This window comes from Haliaeetus albicilla, chromosome Z, assembly GCF_947461875.1.
Source record: "Haliaeetus albicilla chromosome Z, bHalAlb1.1, whole genome shotgun sequence".
Taxonomy (NCBI): domain Eukaryota; kingdom Metazoa; phylum Chordata; class Aves; order Accipitriformes; family Accipitridae; genus Haliaeetus; species Haliaeetus albicilla.
Window position 1 is genome coordinate 24,284,707 of NC_091516.1, and position 14,637 is coordinate 24,299,343.

The 14,637-nt window shown below is 42.2% G+C and overlaps 1 protein-coding gene across 2 annotated transcripts in view; it reads left to right on the forward strand.

The window, feature by feature from the left end:
* Window positions 1–8,195: 8,195 nt before the first annotated feature.
* ADAMTSL1 (ADAMTS like 1) overlaps window positions 8,196–14,637 on the forward strand; it is a 482,116-nt gene continuing 475,674 nt past the window's right edge. Inside the window, exon 1 of one of the 2 annotated variants that reach the window (XM_069777337.1) lies at window positions 8,196–8,378. In XM_069777337.1, coding sequence (XP_069633438.1) covers window positions 8,298–8,378 — 81 coding nt within the window. In that variant the 5' untranslated portion in view covers window positions 8,196–8,297. The remainder of the gene's footprint in view (window positions 8,379–14,637) is intronic. The other variant, XM_069777336.1, reaches the window with a different exon arrangement.

Consider the following 14,637-nt stretch of genomic DNA (forward strand, 5'->3'; position numbering starts at 1 on the left):
CATCTCCAGATCACTGGTGCGGAGTTACTGCTGTTACTCTAAAAAGGAGAGAACAGTTTTTTCCACGTATGGGTCCAGCAAGTCCAGTGTGCACCTGCCAAATTTCATAATGTTCTGCTTCAAACTGTCAGGATATAATGTGCATTATTGTTGGCTACTGTTTCTGTTTTGTGCAGAACATGAACAGGATTTCTATTTTATTTTACAGTTGCACTTTAACACTGACATGTGACGTTTCTTGATGCTAAAGGAGAAGATAAGACTGCCTAAACTTTTCAGGTTGCTTTTGTCTTCATGAGCACATGGGCTGTTCTCTCATCATTACTAGGAAGGAGAAAAGTAGTTTGGTTATGTGTGCATGCCAGTGGTGAATGTAAATGTTTTCACTATGCATAAACTGTATATGTTAGGTTAAAAGAAGATATTCTATGCTGGCAATTTTTCCATGCAACAGTTGCCTCCCTTTCACACAGACAGCCTAGGCTCATCAAAGATTTTCGGCCTAATTCTGCTTTCACCCAACTGCTGATCAAATGTAACTCTGCAAAAATTGGTCAAATTGTTCTGGCAGGAGAGAATATTTGGGCTCATGAGTAGTTCTCATGGACCCAATTTTCAAAAAAGTGGATTGTTTATGTGGCCTTTTAACTTGAGGAATTGTGGGTGGTCTGCTCCCCTATACCTCAGACTGATATATGAAAGTGAATTCACTACTGGGAGAGAACAAGTTGGAATAAAATAAAAAAAAAATAAAAATGCTGCAACTGGATGGCTTATGTCATTAAAACATTTCGGTTTTCAATAACTCTTTCAAAAAACAACGGAGCACAGAATACCTTAGAGCTTACAAATAACTTCTGCAATTTTTGGAGGATGCAAGAGGAAAAAGATTAAGTTATCCTCTTGAAAAAATCTTCCTGTGCTGTAAGCAAATGAAGCCAGATTATGGCTATAAAGAGCTGACAAGGAATAAAGTAAATAGTTCTGCTTTTGTGGAAAGTTGATCCATCTTCAGCGGAGAAGGAAGGAATGAAAAGAGGAACAAAGCTTCCAAAACAGCTGCTACTCTATGCACCCGAAGTCAACATGTCAGGAAGGAACTTGACCATTCAATAAAAACATGCAGATAACCCCCAAATGCTGGGAATTACACTGACTTGATTTATATAATAATAGGCTCTGAGTAATAGAGAATGATTTGGACTTTTTGTGAAGTGGACTATGTGTATTTTGTTAAATCAAATGTGTTCCTACCTGTGTCTCCAAAGAAACACAACTAATATTATAGGACAGAAGACTCTACCTAGGAAACAGACACTCTGGAAAAGATTTGTAGGTTACAGTTGATACTATGAGCCAGTGATACAGTGGCCAAAAGGTTTTATTCAACCATTGGATGTGTAAAAAATGAAAACTAGCTAGTGGTGAACAGCTGATATTACCAGCGTACCTAGCACAGATGAAAGTATTGCTGATCGTTTTCTTACATCCATAACTCATGCAGGATGCTAAACTAGAGAAGGCTCTGAGAACAGCCAAATGAATGATTAAGAAAAGACTCAGAGAATCAAATCTACCTAAGTTTGTCAGAGGATAAAATTGATAAGGCCATAGTTCACATTAGTTCAGGAAGTCCTATGGCCTGTCTTATACAGTAAGTCAGCATATGTTATCAAAATGGTGCCTTTTGCTTTTCAGTCTGTAAAAATGAAGTCTTGGAACAGATCTTTAAATACAGAATTGCTTCAGGTTGCTAGCTTTCAGGCTGACACAGTAAAAGTGGCATGTGGCTCCAATCTTCAGTTCATCATCTTATGTAAAATAAGTAGTGTTTCATGCCGAAAAGTGCAGTGACAATGTTGTCCAGTCAACTTCTTGACTATGACATTTGGTGCTCTGTACCAAACACTGAATGACATTAGCTCAGAAATATTTTTGCCCTGGAGAGTTAAGTGTTTGAAGTGATGCAGGAGCAAGGGATCAAGTTTAGATTCAAGTAAAACAATAGATACTGACCTAAAATTTCAGTAACATAGTGCTTTGGAAAGATAATCTGATGGCAATTTACTAGCATCTGAACAGTGCAAATGAAACAATTGTATGAAATCACTTATGGATTTATTTTTTTTAATCAAATGTTTGGAAGTCAAAGGGCTTGGATGTTTACTTCTTGCATTTTCATTCCCTGCTGTTATAAATCTTTCCATTAGATTGTATGTCCCAAAAGACTGGATTTTGCTCCAAAACAGGGCCAAAGAAACAGGTTAATAGAAGCCATTGTTATGTTTGGTACTTCAGAAGAGGTCTGTGGATGACAATCTAATTTAGAGGGAGAAAGCCTATTTTTATTTTAATTACAATTAATATCACTAAGGATGAGAGCATCATGAGCAAAAGCTCATACTAATGAAAAGTTCCTTAGGAGGTAAATAAGACTGCTTATTTTTATTATCAGATAAGACAAATAAGAAATACTTAATAAACTCCAAAAGTCATATTCCTAAAGCACTATGACAGAATGTAGGAATTGCCATTACTTGTTTTGGAATAAATACCAAACCTCAGGAAAGAGTTTTCCAGGTATGCTGTAAGTACACAAAAGTAACAAAAAAATGCCCTGATTCTATGCTAGCATGATGTTTTAATGAGAAAAAAAAAGCACCAAAATATACAAACAAATACTTAAGCCATGTCAGAGATTGCCATTTTGCTGAAGCAGAGAATGGTTTCTGGGGATGGAACATGTAACTGTCTGACAGCTCCTATATATCAACAGAGCATTTCCTATGCCACTTCATCTTCCATGAGGGGGTAAATACACCATGCTGAAATACTGAAGTCTACACCGCAAATGGTCATTTACAGGTCAACAAAAAGGTGAATCTCTTTCTCCACAGCTCCTTACACAGCATATTCAAATGCTGATGACTGTATTCTGCTCCCATCCCCTTTTCTGAGTGATTAAACCACTTGAAAAGAGTTGAGGAAGAGGAAGGAGGGGACAGAGTTTAGCTACCACCTGTCTCTTCCTCTAGCACTTGAGAAGAGACCAAGGATTGCAGGTACAGGATGAAGAACAGGATTCATCCTAACAGATAACAGATTTTAAATAGATCTGGGAGAGGCTTCCTTCCCTGCGATGTTGCAGCGCTTTTCGTGGGATGGATCTACCTTGCCCTGTGTAAAAGGATACTAGCAAGTAACTTTGAGACCTGCTGGATTCTGTCCACCAGTTTGGGTTTATACACTGTTTGACATCACTAACTGCATTCACAAGCCAAGAAAGTTGCATTTTTTTTTTTTGCTATTGTCATCCCTTTTCCCTAAATCACGATGGAGAACTGCTAGAGGAGGCTGTCCCAGAACCGCCCTGCACTGATGCACTTCTTACTGTAGACATGACCACATATTTTGGCAGCATTGTTGACTTCCACTTCTGGGGCTTCCTTATTTGGATAAAGGAAATATCTTAAAAACCCCGTACATTCTTGAAAAATCATAGTCCTACTAAATGTAGTCCAAAACTAAATTCAGTACATTATATGTGACTGTTTCCTGATTACATCCTAAGTACAGAGACTTTTAAGCTACAGGTGAGGTGCTAAGGGAATCAGGAAAAACTTCTGCATCAGTCTGCCTCTTCCACAAATGTTACGTATCTTAGTATTTTATCCTTGGGGAACAGCAGATGGTAAGTGCTTTGGGAAGGTCTTTAAACACTCTATGACAATTTCAACAACTTTTTATTGTTATTAATCCTAGATCTTGTATAGCTAGTTAAGCCTCACCCAGAAAGCCTCACCCAACAGAGTTTATATGTGTTATTATACTTTGGAATGTTAAGTGTTTTAGATGCAGTCTCTGCTGGGAGCTCTTATATAAATAACAGGTTTTCTTCCATGAAACACGCAAGTATTCAAAACACACACACGAAAAAAAAAATAATCCTGAAATTGTGCTGTATTGTTTAACTTCTTAAGAGTTTGTGATGTCATTTTTTATAAGTTAAGAAAAACAAATGCTGTCACATTCTGAGTTTTGAACAAGCCAAAATGAAGAGATTAAGTGTTCCAAACACGTAAACATTTCATCCAATTAGTTAGTTCAGTCTGGCTTCTCTATCTCTGAACTGCTTCCAATAAACTTTGAATATAGAAAGATAACCCCATTGATAAGTTTCTACCACTGTACAGATATAATGTTGCTTTGCATAAAAAGTAGTTTTAATATTTAAATTTGTGTATGAATTATTTGTTCTTTTTCTGTGGTGATTCCTGAATTTCTGTGACTTTTTCACTAATTCACTATATTCTGTTACTCTGAAACAATTCTGAAGGGGCCTGATTCTGAAGACTCTGAAAGACCATCTCTGGAATAATCAGATGTTTGCTGGCTGAGTGTCTCCAAAGACAGATGACAGTAGAGAAAGATCACAGAGAAGTAGAGCAGCTAAAGTTAAAAAGTGATTGCTCGGATGCCAACAGATGAAATCTGATTGGTGCAAGCATATAGCCAGCAAAATGCTAGATTTTTTTGGTTTAGGAAATGGAAAATGGCAAAGGAAAAATGGAGAGGAGAGGAGAGGAGTTGTAGATATCCTGCTTCACTGTTTTTAGCACTGGTAGTAAGGCATATTTCTAGAGGTTGAATCCCTTTCAGTTTCACCATCTGGGGTGGAACTACACTATCAAAACTGCATGCTCTAAGGAAAATTATTAACTTTTCAAGAATAAAAACTTTAGCTCACTAACAAATTTAGTATTTCAAACATTGCTGTTTTCTGCATAAAACACTTCCACCACTGGTTATCATTTATTTAACTTCTAAGGTTCAAGTCAAAGTCATGCCAGACATTAACTATAAAGAAACATCATGTTTGGTACTTCTAACTGGTTTTGAATAATGTGTAGTTAAAAATGCAGAAGAAAAGGAATCTGAAGATACTTATACAATGTACTTCATCCACCCTGTACCTGAGCGAACTCTACCTATGGAATGGAAACTGCCAAACAAGCTGAAAATCATTGTATCACTGGCAAGCAGTGGAGGAAAGAAAGGAAACATATTGTACACATATTGTATATTCTTTCAAAAGTACTGGGGCTCTTCACTGCCTACACTGAGCAGCAGGTGATATACAAGAATGAAGGGCCTACCTACCCTGTGAGACACCTGAGGGCTCCCACATTCAGAATCCCCCAACCATCTAAGCAGGACCAACGTATCACAACAACTTTCTACATTTACAAAAGGATTGTGTATTTACAGCACAAACTCCTGCTCACTGATGCAAGTTCTATTTATGCAAGCACCTAAGTGGGAACTGTGAATATCTAAATGGAAATGCATCTCCCATTGTAGCTTCTGAGCTGCTGGAAAACCTGGGCCCCTGGAATTAATCCTGCAGAAATACTGAGAGCAATGGGACATCACTATTGTAGTGCAGAGGGGGGCATTTCGCCCAAACATGCTGTGTAATTCTGAGAATGATGTAGGAAAATGCCTAAAGCCTCAGATATTTGATTTAACATTGACCTACCATATATTATGCCTGCTTGGAGGCTCTACCTGAATTTAGAGCTGCAAATCTGTGTTTAAAAATGCATTGCCTTTTCTGCAGGATATAACGAAGTTATATAGGAAACAGACATACAGAACAATCCTATCTTGTAATACCAAGGCAATGTTGCTGGGAGGAAAAGATTAAGAAAAGGTTAGATTTTCTAAGAGCGTACCCTGCCTGCATTCTAAATGTGGAGAAAAGCATATTCTTGCTAAGCATATTATTTGCTTTCTTCTGGCTAATGCTAAAAACTACTGCAAAGTTGTTAACATGTCTCTTTTTCTGAACAAGGAGAGTCATTCCTTAGGAAATCTCCTTACATACATTCACTCCCTACACATAAAGCCTTGATCTTTTCTTAGATCTTAAAAGATCTTAAATCTTCCTAAGTCTTCTCAGATCCTTGGGCTGAAGACAGTATAGCTTTGATATCTTGTGCCTGGCAATATTGTTGTGAGTCTCACAAAAGAATAAGATGCATACTTCTGTAAGTTCTGTTAAGTTCTTCTCTGGTTAAAAATAGCATTGTCAAATGTCTTCATGTCCATTTAATTGGGAAGACACTTTCAGAAAGCTTTTTTTTCTCAGAATCATTAATGCATAACTCTACTGTTCTTCTAGACACAACTGCAAGAAAAATAACTTTTTTTTTTGTTATATCACTGTTAGACAACAATACTACACTTTCAATATCAAAGGAGTGTAAAATCACCTGCAGCTAGAAAGTCGGTGTGAGAATAGAGGAATCTTACATTTTATATGCTAATAACACAGAATTCATAATGTAAATAGTAACGATTGTCAATAAAACATTTCCTGACAATTAAAATATAGCTTGGTTTTACACTGAACCCTCAGGCCCTTCATGTTGTAAATGCCAGGAAACGTCCTCCTTATTTCTTAAAAGATAAGCAGAGTTTGCAACATGAAACTTTTAAACAGCTCATTCCTGACAAATTGGATGTCATGTTTTCTTCAGCCAAATTGCATTTCTTGGATTATGCAGCATTTATGACATATTTTAGACCACACTACTCCATGCATACAGGAGCCTTAACCTCTATAATTACATGCTAATAGAACCAAGAACCACAGAATGTTTACATCTTTGCCCAACCAAATGTCTTTAGAACGAAACAAAAATTCCAGAAGTTCATCTGTCATGCATATTCATAGATTATTCCTGGGTGTACTTGAGTAAGCAAGCACTTTTTAATTCAAGCTACTGTGCTTTACGTAGCTGTACTTGAAAGAGCATTTCGAAAATGTTAACCATGGCACTTCTGTTTGTTGTATAAATAATAGGTTGTAGAGAGTTATCAGACGAAATACATTGTAAATCTCAATGTAGAAGAGCTGTTATGATTTCATGTGCAGATCTGAGCCTTAAACCCAACATGCCTTCTCCGCACAGGGCAAAGACTTTCTCAACAATGGCTGACATAACGCATAAAAGATGAAGAGAAATGTGGCAGTCCTTAGTCCATGCACACACTGCTTCATCAACATATAGTTTTATTTAGGATTCCCATATGATTTATTTGGCTCTTCAATGAGGTGTGCATTTTCCAGGGATAATCCAAGTATGTAAACACATGTGCCCAGACGCTATGGGAGCATTCGAATAGGCTCACGGTGGGAGCTTTAGAAATGTGTGTAATAACAATACATTTTCTTGTGGTTTTGCAAGAGACTTATAGGAGCTGCCACGAACCTTTCACAAGCGGCCAACACAAATTTGGCCAGGTTGATGTTCTCATCTGATTGCCACAGCTTGCACTTTGACTGTTCTATTAGCAGATGCTGGAGTTGCAGATACTAGCCAACACGTTTAAGTGAATGCTTGAAGGCAGCTAAGAGAGCTGTATGAAGGGGCTTTGCTCCCCAGGCCAAGCACCTGCAGCCTTTACCTCCAGACAGACGGGAGCAGCAAGCGTTACAGCACAGCAGCATTTCAGCTTATGTGTCCTAAAAACGCCCGAAGCCTTCCTAGGCAAGCACATCCAAGGAAGCAGACCAGCGCAGCAGGGCGGGAGGGGGCCCATCCCTGGACCTGCACACCCTGCGCCTGCACGACTGGCTACGCCTGCCTGCCTTGCGCTGGCCACCGCCTCCCACCCTTGCCAACGTGCCCTGCTCCTGCTTCAGCCCTCCCTCCCCGCCTGCCCCATCCTCGCGGGGCCTCGCCCGCGGGGCCCACCCCTGTCCGCACGCCCTCTGCCTGCCTGCGCGCCCCATCCCTCGCCACACGCCCGGCCCTCGCCCGCACCCCGTCCCTCTCTGTGCGCCCCACCGCTGCCCGCACCCCCCGTCCCTGCCCGTGCGCTCTGCCCTTGCTCGGGCGCCCCGTCCCCGCGCACCCCGAGCCGGCCCGTGCGCCCCGTCCGCGCGCGCCCCACGCCCGCCTGCGCGCCGCGCACCCTCCCCGGCGCCCGCTCCGTCCGAGCCCCGGGGGATCCTCGGGGGAGGAGGCGGCGGCGGCGGCGGCGGCGGCGGGCGGGGGGGCGGACCGGCGGCGGCGGCTCCCCGCCTCCCACCCCGCCGCCCGGCAGCGGGGGGCCGCGCCCCCGCGCACCTCCCTGCCCTGCGGGGCCCGGAGGCGCCGCGCACCCCGCGCCGCTCGCAGAGGCGCGTAGGGGCGGCCGCGAGGCAGGCGCGGAGCGGCGGAGCGGCGGAGCGGGCGGCCGCCGGTGCGCCACGCCGGTGCGCCGCGCCGGAGCGCCGCGGGAGCAGGATGGCCGCGGCGGCGGGGCAGCGCCGGGGCACTGCCGCCTCCCTGCTCGCCCTCGCCCTGGGGCTCCTCGCCGCCGTGCAGGTAAGGGGGTCCGGCGGCTCGCCCGCCCCCGTCCCCGGGGGGGCGGGGGGGGTGGGCAGCGCCGGGCCGGGGCTCCCGTGCTCCGGGGGAAGGGCGGGGGGGCGCGGCGCCGGGACCTCCGCGGCGGCGCGCTCCGCACCTGCGGGCGCCGGGATGCTCCCGTCGCCGGGCTGGGGGAGCGCTGCCCCGGCCGGCGGCGGGGCTCCTCAGCTGACAGGTAGCTGCCGCGGCTGCCCGCAGCCCCTGCCCTGCACGGGGGGCTGGCGGGAGGCTCTGCCTGCAGCTGTGTTTGCCGAGCGGACGTCGGCGGGAGTCTGCGCCAGGCTGGTTTTACAGCTCTCTGGAAGGGAGGATGGGAGAGTCGTTATTACAAAAGTTACGATACTGCCGAGCTGTGCCGGGTGTTGCGGGGGGGGGGGGGGGGGTTGTGGTGGTGAGGTTCTCAGACTCCTTCGGTGGGGGAAAATATACTCTCCAAGATGCAGAGCAACTTTGGGAGTCCCCCGCCTGCGTTTCTCGGACGGATGTGTCGTTTTGAAAGCAGAGCGCGGAGCTGGGCCGTGTCACTGCGTTTCCCTTGAGTGTAATTTACATCCTCGAACATGCTCTACAGGTAGTTTGCTTTGCTTAGTCATCGATTTGCCATTGCCCAGCTTTTATTTCAGACTCTAGCAAAGGCAAGAAAAAGAAAGAAAGAAAGAAAGAAGAAAAAAGAAATAGAAAAAAGAAAAATAGTCTCTCTGATGATGCCCCAGCCAGCCCTCTGGAGACAATAAATGAACTCACTTTCAGCTTTGTATGTGCCCTAAAGAAAAGCAAGTGTGAACATGGCTCTCCTAAATCATTCCCATTTGTTTTTGTTCTTAAATTTTGAAACTGAGTTTTAAATAAGTAACAGCACATTTGCAGTAAAGATGACGATCGTTTAGGGCATTAGCTTAACTTAACCCTCTCAAGCAAAAAAAGCCCAACTTAAAAAAAAGTACAGGGTCACTTGAAGTAAACTTAGAAACATTATTCTCCGTGTAACTTCAGGCTGCTGCTGAATGGGACATTTCGGGTCTCCTCCAGTGCTCCTGACCATGTATTTTCTCCTCCCTTGAACCTCAGTGGTAACTGTACATCCATGAGCAGGTTAGCCTAGTGATCTGAGTAAAGTTCTTAATTTTGATAGAGAAACTTTTATGTTAGATTACTTTGCCTTCTGTTTTACTACCACTGGATCCCATGAGGAGGAGATGATTCAAAAGCACAGTGGGGGGTTGTGGACGATGAGGTGTGATGCCAACCTACAGCTGCAGGCTTGTGGTCAGGACTGGATCATGACTGTGTCACTGGAAAAGTTGCTGATGAAAGGCTACAGGGTGCATTGGTAGCACTGATGTGCCTCAGGAATGCACAGATTGTCCCATAGAGGCCAAAGTATAATGGAATCTGGTATCTGTTTCTGAGAAAGGCCACTAGAGCCCTAATAGCAGTGGTCCTGCAATGGAAACCTCATCTGGCACATCTTTTAACCCTGCCACCAACTCTGTTCCCAAAACGGAGATTGAGCTGATCTCCCCTGGCACTCAGCTCTGTCCCTGCTTATCCTGTCCCTGTGCACCTGCTTGCCCTCTTTCTTGCAAGCAGCTCCTCTTTGTGGGGAATTAAAATAGCTCCTTACTTCTTTTTTACATGCAAATACAGAATATTCAGGCTTACTTTGAAAAAGTGTGGAGTGAGTGAGATGCAGTGCAGTGGCCTGGGAGCTGGAACAGACAGGCAGTTTAGTTTCCTTTGGGTAGTTAGTTACATGAATTTCATTTTACAGTTACTGAGATATTGTTACTCTTGAAACAGCAGTTTGGCGCTGCCTCCTGCCTCTAGTCTCAAATTTACACAGTGATATTGTGAATAAAATCAGTTGTCCTCAGGGACAGCATTTCCTAGGGCCAAGAACATAATCAGCCCAGGAAGCCTGCTGTTGTTTTTCTAGCATTTGTAATGCGAGATAGTGGAATAAGTGGGGATTAAAGTTATGCTTTACTAAGCAGTCACAGGTATGTGCATGCATCACAAAGAAGATATTAAAAATGACTGTAATTCTGTGATGCTGCATTGTATTAATCTAAATTCTAGATTAAATTAAGATCCAAAATGATTGTTCTCATGTAGTAAGTATGACCATGAATTTAGGATGTGGATGATATTGCCATACCATATTATGATAAAAAGGAGCATACAAAACCCTTTGTATTTTTTTGGAAGGAGAAGTAAACTGAATCTTCAGATTGGGTGTTGTTATTATTATTTTACCTGTCCTTCAGGAACTAGGCCAAATTGGGTCTTTTAATTAGTAGTTAATAGGATCTATTAATAATTATAGGTCCAAACTCTATTTTCAAGCTGTATTTTAGAATTAAGTACTAGTGTGCTGGGGATGACATGTGTTCCTACTGCATCCTCAGTTCGGTGTTCCTGTGGAATTTCAACTTCCTCTTCTTTTTGCATAGTTTTGACAAAGAATGGCTATCACAATTTTTTATAGTTTTGTCCTCCTTTAGGTCTATAAACCAATAGATATTGAGTTTTAGTGGAACTTCTCTTCTTTAGAGTGATTCTTCTCACAGTGGTTTTTTTTTTTATATACTTGCTGTGGCAAATTTTAAAAATGTGGAAGAGATTACAGTAGATACCCCAACAAAAAACCCCCTAAATTGGCTTTTTTAATTTCATTGTGACTCAATAGTTATTGTAGTAGGCTCAGCTTTTAGCTCTGCTGAAGACCTCATGTGTGAGCTTCATGGATAAGTGCAGGCATTTTCAAATGTGTTTTACGGGCTGACTGGATATGAGCAGGTTTCGGTCTGGAAGGGGTGTAGGGAAATGTAAACCATTGGTAAATTGAATTTTCATTGTACTCCTAGACTTTTTGTGCCTCATGTTTGTTTTTATATTTAAATAGTGTGGTTGTTACAATGTTCCCTTTTTTATATCCATGACATGTATTATAAGGTGGGAGGGAGTGAAGTGGGTGTATTTTGTGTGTTAAGAAATAGTTCTTATGGAGAAGAAGGCATCCTTCTAAAATACTTGCATGTAGTGACATAATAGTAAATTATATTAAGCGTCTACCTTTATCTTTTCTCCAACAAAATACTCACCAAGTAAAAATCCACCGAATTTTGTTCCGCTGTCCAGAGAAGACTATAACTTTCTCTTCTATTGAATAAAGTCAGAAACGAGGCCGGTCAAAGCTACTGAAAACAGGAATACACTCACAATCCCTACTTCTGAAAAACAGGCCATGTTACAGTTAGAAGGTCAAAATACTTAAGTCTAGAAGCAGCTTAGATGAGACTGTAGAAAAAAAATGAGATGAGGACAAAATATTAGAATATAAATAGTAAATTTTTATAGTTCAACTAGTCAAGCCAGCACTGAAATATCACCATGCCCCTGCTTGTTCCATAGAGACTCATCTTGAAAGCAGTTTGTACACATCAAAATAATTTCGTAGCGTGTTTCTTGTGGATATTGGTAGTATTATGGCCAAAATTACATCAAGGAACATAATTATGGCTGGTAATGTTAAAGTTGAGCAGACTCAAAGAAATTCACCTTGTTGTGGAAGGCTTAAATAAACTTCTGTTACTTTAATGACTGGAGCTGTCTTCTGAGCTTTGTAGTACATAAAATGGATTCTTGTTTATATTGTCAGCTGAAGGCATGAAGACACAGGAAGGTATATTCTTTTTACATCATCATCTGTCGTAACATTGAAGTTCCCATTGTTTCAAATAGTAAGACTCCCTCTCCCCTTCTAATTAGAAACACAGGATCACAGACTGGTTCAGGTTGTCAGGGACCTCTGGAGATCATCTTGTCCAATCCCCCTGCTCAGTCAGGGTCACCCAGAGCCAGTGGCCCAGGACTATGTCCAGATGGGCTTTTGAATATCTTCACGGATGGAGACTCCACCGTTTCTCTGGGCAACCTGTGCCAGTGCTCAGTCACCCTCACAGTAAAAGAGTGTTTCCTGATGTTCAGAGGGAACCTCCCGTGTGTCAGTCTATAGCCTTTGCCTCTTGTCCTGTCGCTGGGCACCACTGAAAAGAGCCTGGCTCCATCTTCTCTGCACTCTCACTTCAGGTGTTTCTGTACATTGTAAGATCGCCCTGAGCCTGCTTTTCTCCAGGCTGAACAGTCCTTCTCAGCCTTTCCTCATAAGAGAGAAGATCCAGTCCCCTCATCATCTTTGTGGCCCTTTATTGGACTCTCTATGGTATGTCCATCTCTCTTTTATACTTGGGAGCCCAGAACTGGACACAGGACTCCAGGTGTGGCTTCATCAGTGCTGAGTAGAGCGGAAGGATCAGCTCCCTAGACCTCCTGGCAGTACTATGTCTACTGTAGCCCAGGATACTATTTGCCTTCTTTACCACAAGGCAACACTGCTGGCTCATGATCAACTTTTTGTCTACCAGCCCTGCCCCTGCCCCTGCCCCATCCTTTTCTGCAGAGGTGCTGTTTACGTACAAATTTGGTGAAGAGAAGACTTTGGGCTAGGTTTTTCCTGTGGTGGGCACCTGACTTTAACCAAATGTTTTTAGGAAAGTTTCATGCAAAATTGTAGAGCCATTTCTGAGAATTCAGGTGGATGGGGAAAAATGTAACTTAAAGCAGTTCTAATGACCTTTCTTTCATGAAAGCCTTAAGTCCTCTTAGTTTCTTTGTGAAGAAGGGTTGAAAATTTAGCAAGAGGAAGGCTTTGCACTGGAGATGTCTGTTGCTAAAATTGTGAAAGTGAGACTAAATTTGCTTAAGTTACAGGTTTCTGAGGATTCATAGCCTGCAGCTCACTAAAGATTTAGGCCGTCAGCATTTTCACACATTTTCACAGCCCATATGTGAATATGTGAATATGTGCATATGTCAGTGAAGGAGCTGTACTTCCTTTTCTCTTGTTGCACTGGGCAAAGTCAGATTATTCACAAACTGATATTACATTTGGATCCTACAGTCATGTTTTCATCTGGACATACTGTGCAAAGGTGGGGTGGATGAAGGATTTGTGACATCCAAATGCGGATGAAACAAGAGCTACAACAGGTCAAGAGATAAACACAGGGAATGGGAATATTTTAGCACTGGCCTGATTGTACAGCTTCTGACAAGTTATATTATATCTGACAATATTAGTTGTTGCTCTCTTGTGTGACCCCAATACACAACTCTTCTGTAATAGCTTTTTCCTCCTTAACCTCAAGAGAAAAGAGGGAATCAAACTATACTTTCATGACATCTATCTGATTTAAAATTTTACCTCATTCCTCTTTTACAGCTATATGCCAAATGTCACAGAGTTAAAAATATCGCCCTGTTTGTGAGTATTTCCAGCAATAATTGGGTTGATAATGCAACCAAATGTACAGTTAGGTACAGATATTGAATACTCTGTTATCTTATCATTAATGAGTGATGGCAGGATTGATTGCTGAACATATCCTTCAAACAGTGGAGGTACAATTTTTGATAATCTAGATTAGATTACTAGTATCATGTTCCAGTCTCATGTCCCTGTAAATTACTTCTCTTAACAAAAATGTAACCTGTGCATTAAAATGCATCTCTGTTCTTGGTGTAGAAGTTCATATGGGGTGCCTGAAGTGGGGGACTGCTACAGCTTTATGGAAACATCAGAGGATGTAAATCATTGCTGCTAGGTGTCCCAAGGATTAAGGAATTTTGTGTGGCTCTTGGATAAGTATGTGTTTTGTACTAGTGGTTTTGAAAATCTTGGTTAGAAATTGAATCTTTTCCTTAGATTTTGAGGTCACTTAACATGGAAAAAAAAAAAGAAGAAAGACCTGGTGTGCTTTTAGTCCTCTTTCACTGCAATCCATACTTCAATAATTTTACTCTCCAGTGTCTTCTGAATTTTTTTTTTCCTACAAACTGTAATACAGTTTGCCTTGCCTGTGATCAAAAAGATGATCAAACATGATGAAATCTGCTAATGGGATGATACATGGTGAGTAGACTAGCAAGTCATTAGCTGGATTTAGCCATCACAGTATTCCCTGTATGCTTCTGTTCCTGTATTTTAAATCTTCCCATAACAGCTCAATGTTACCATTGTGGACCTTAAGGCCCTTTGCACCCTAAAAATGCAGTTGTGTCTCAGCTGCAAACAAGCCATTTCTGTTTTAGTAAGCAATGTAATAGCAGTGTAACATGTTATTTACAAGACTTGGTGAATAATGCCATGTGCATC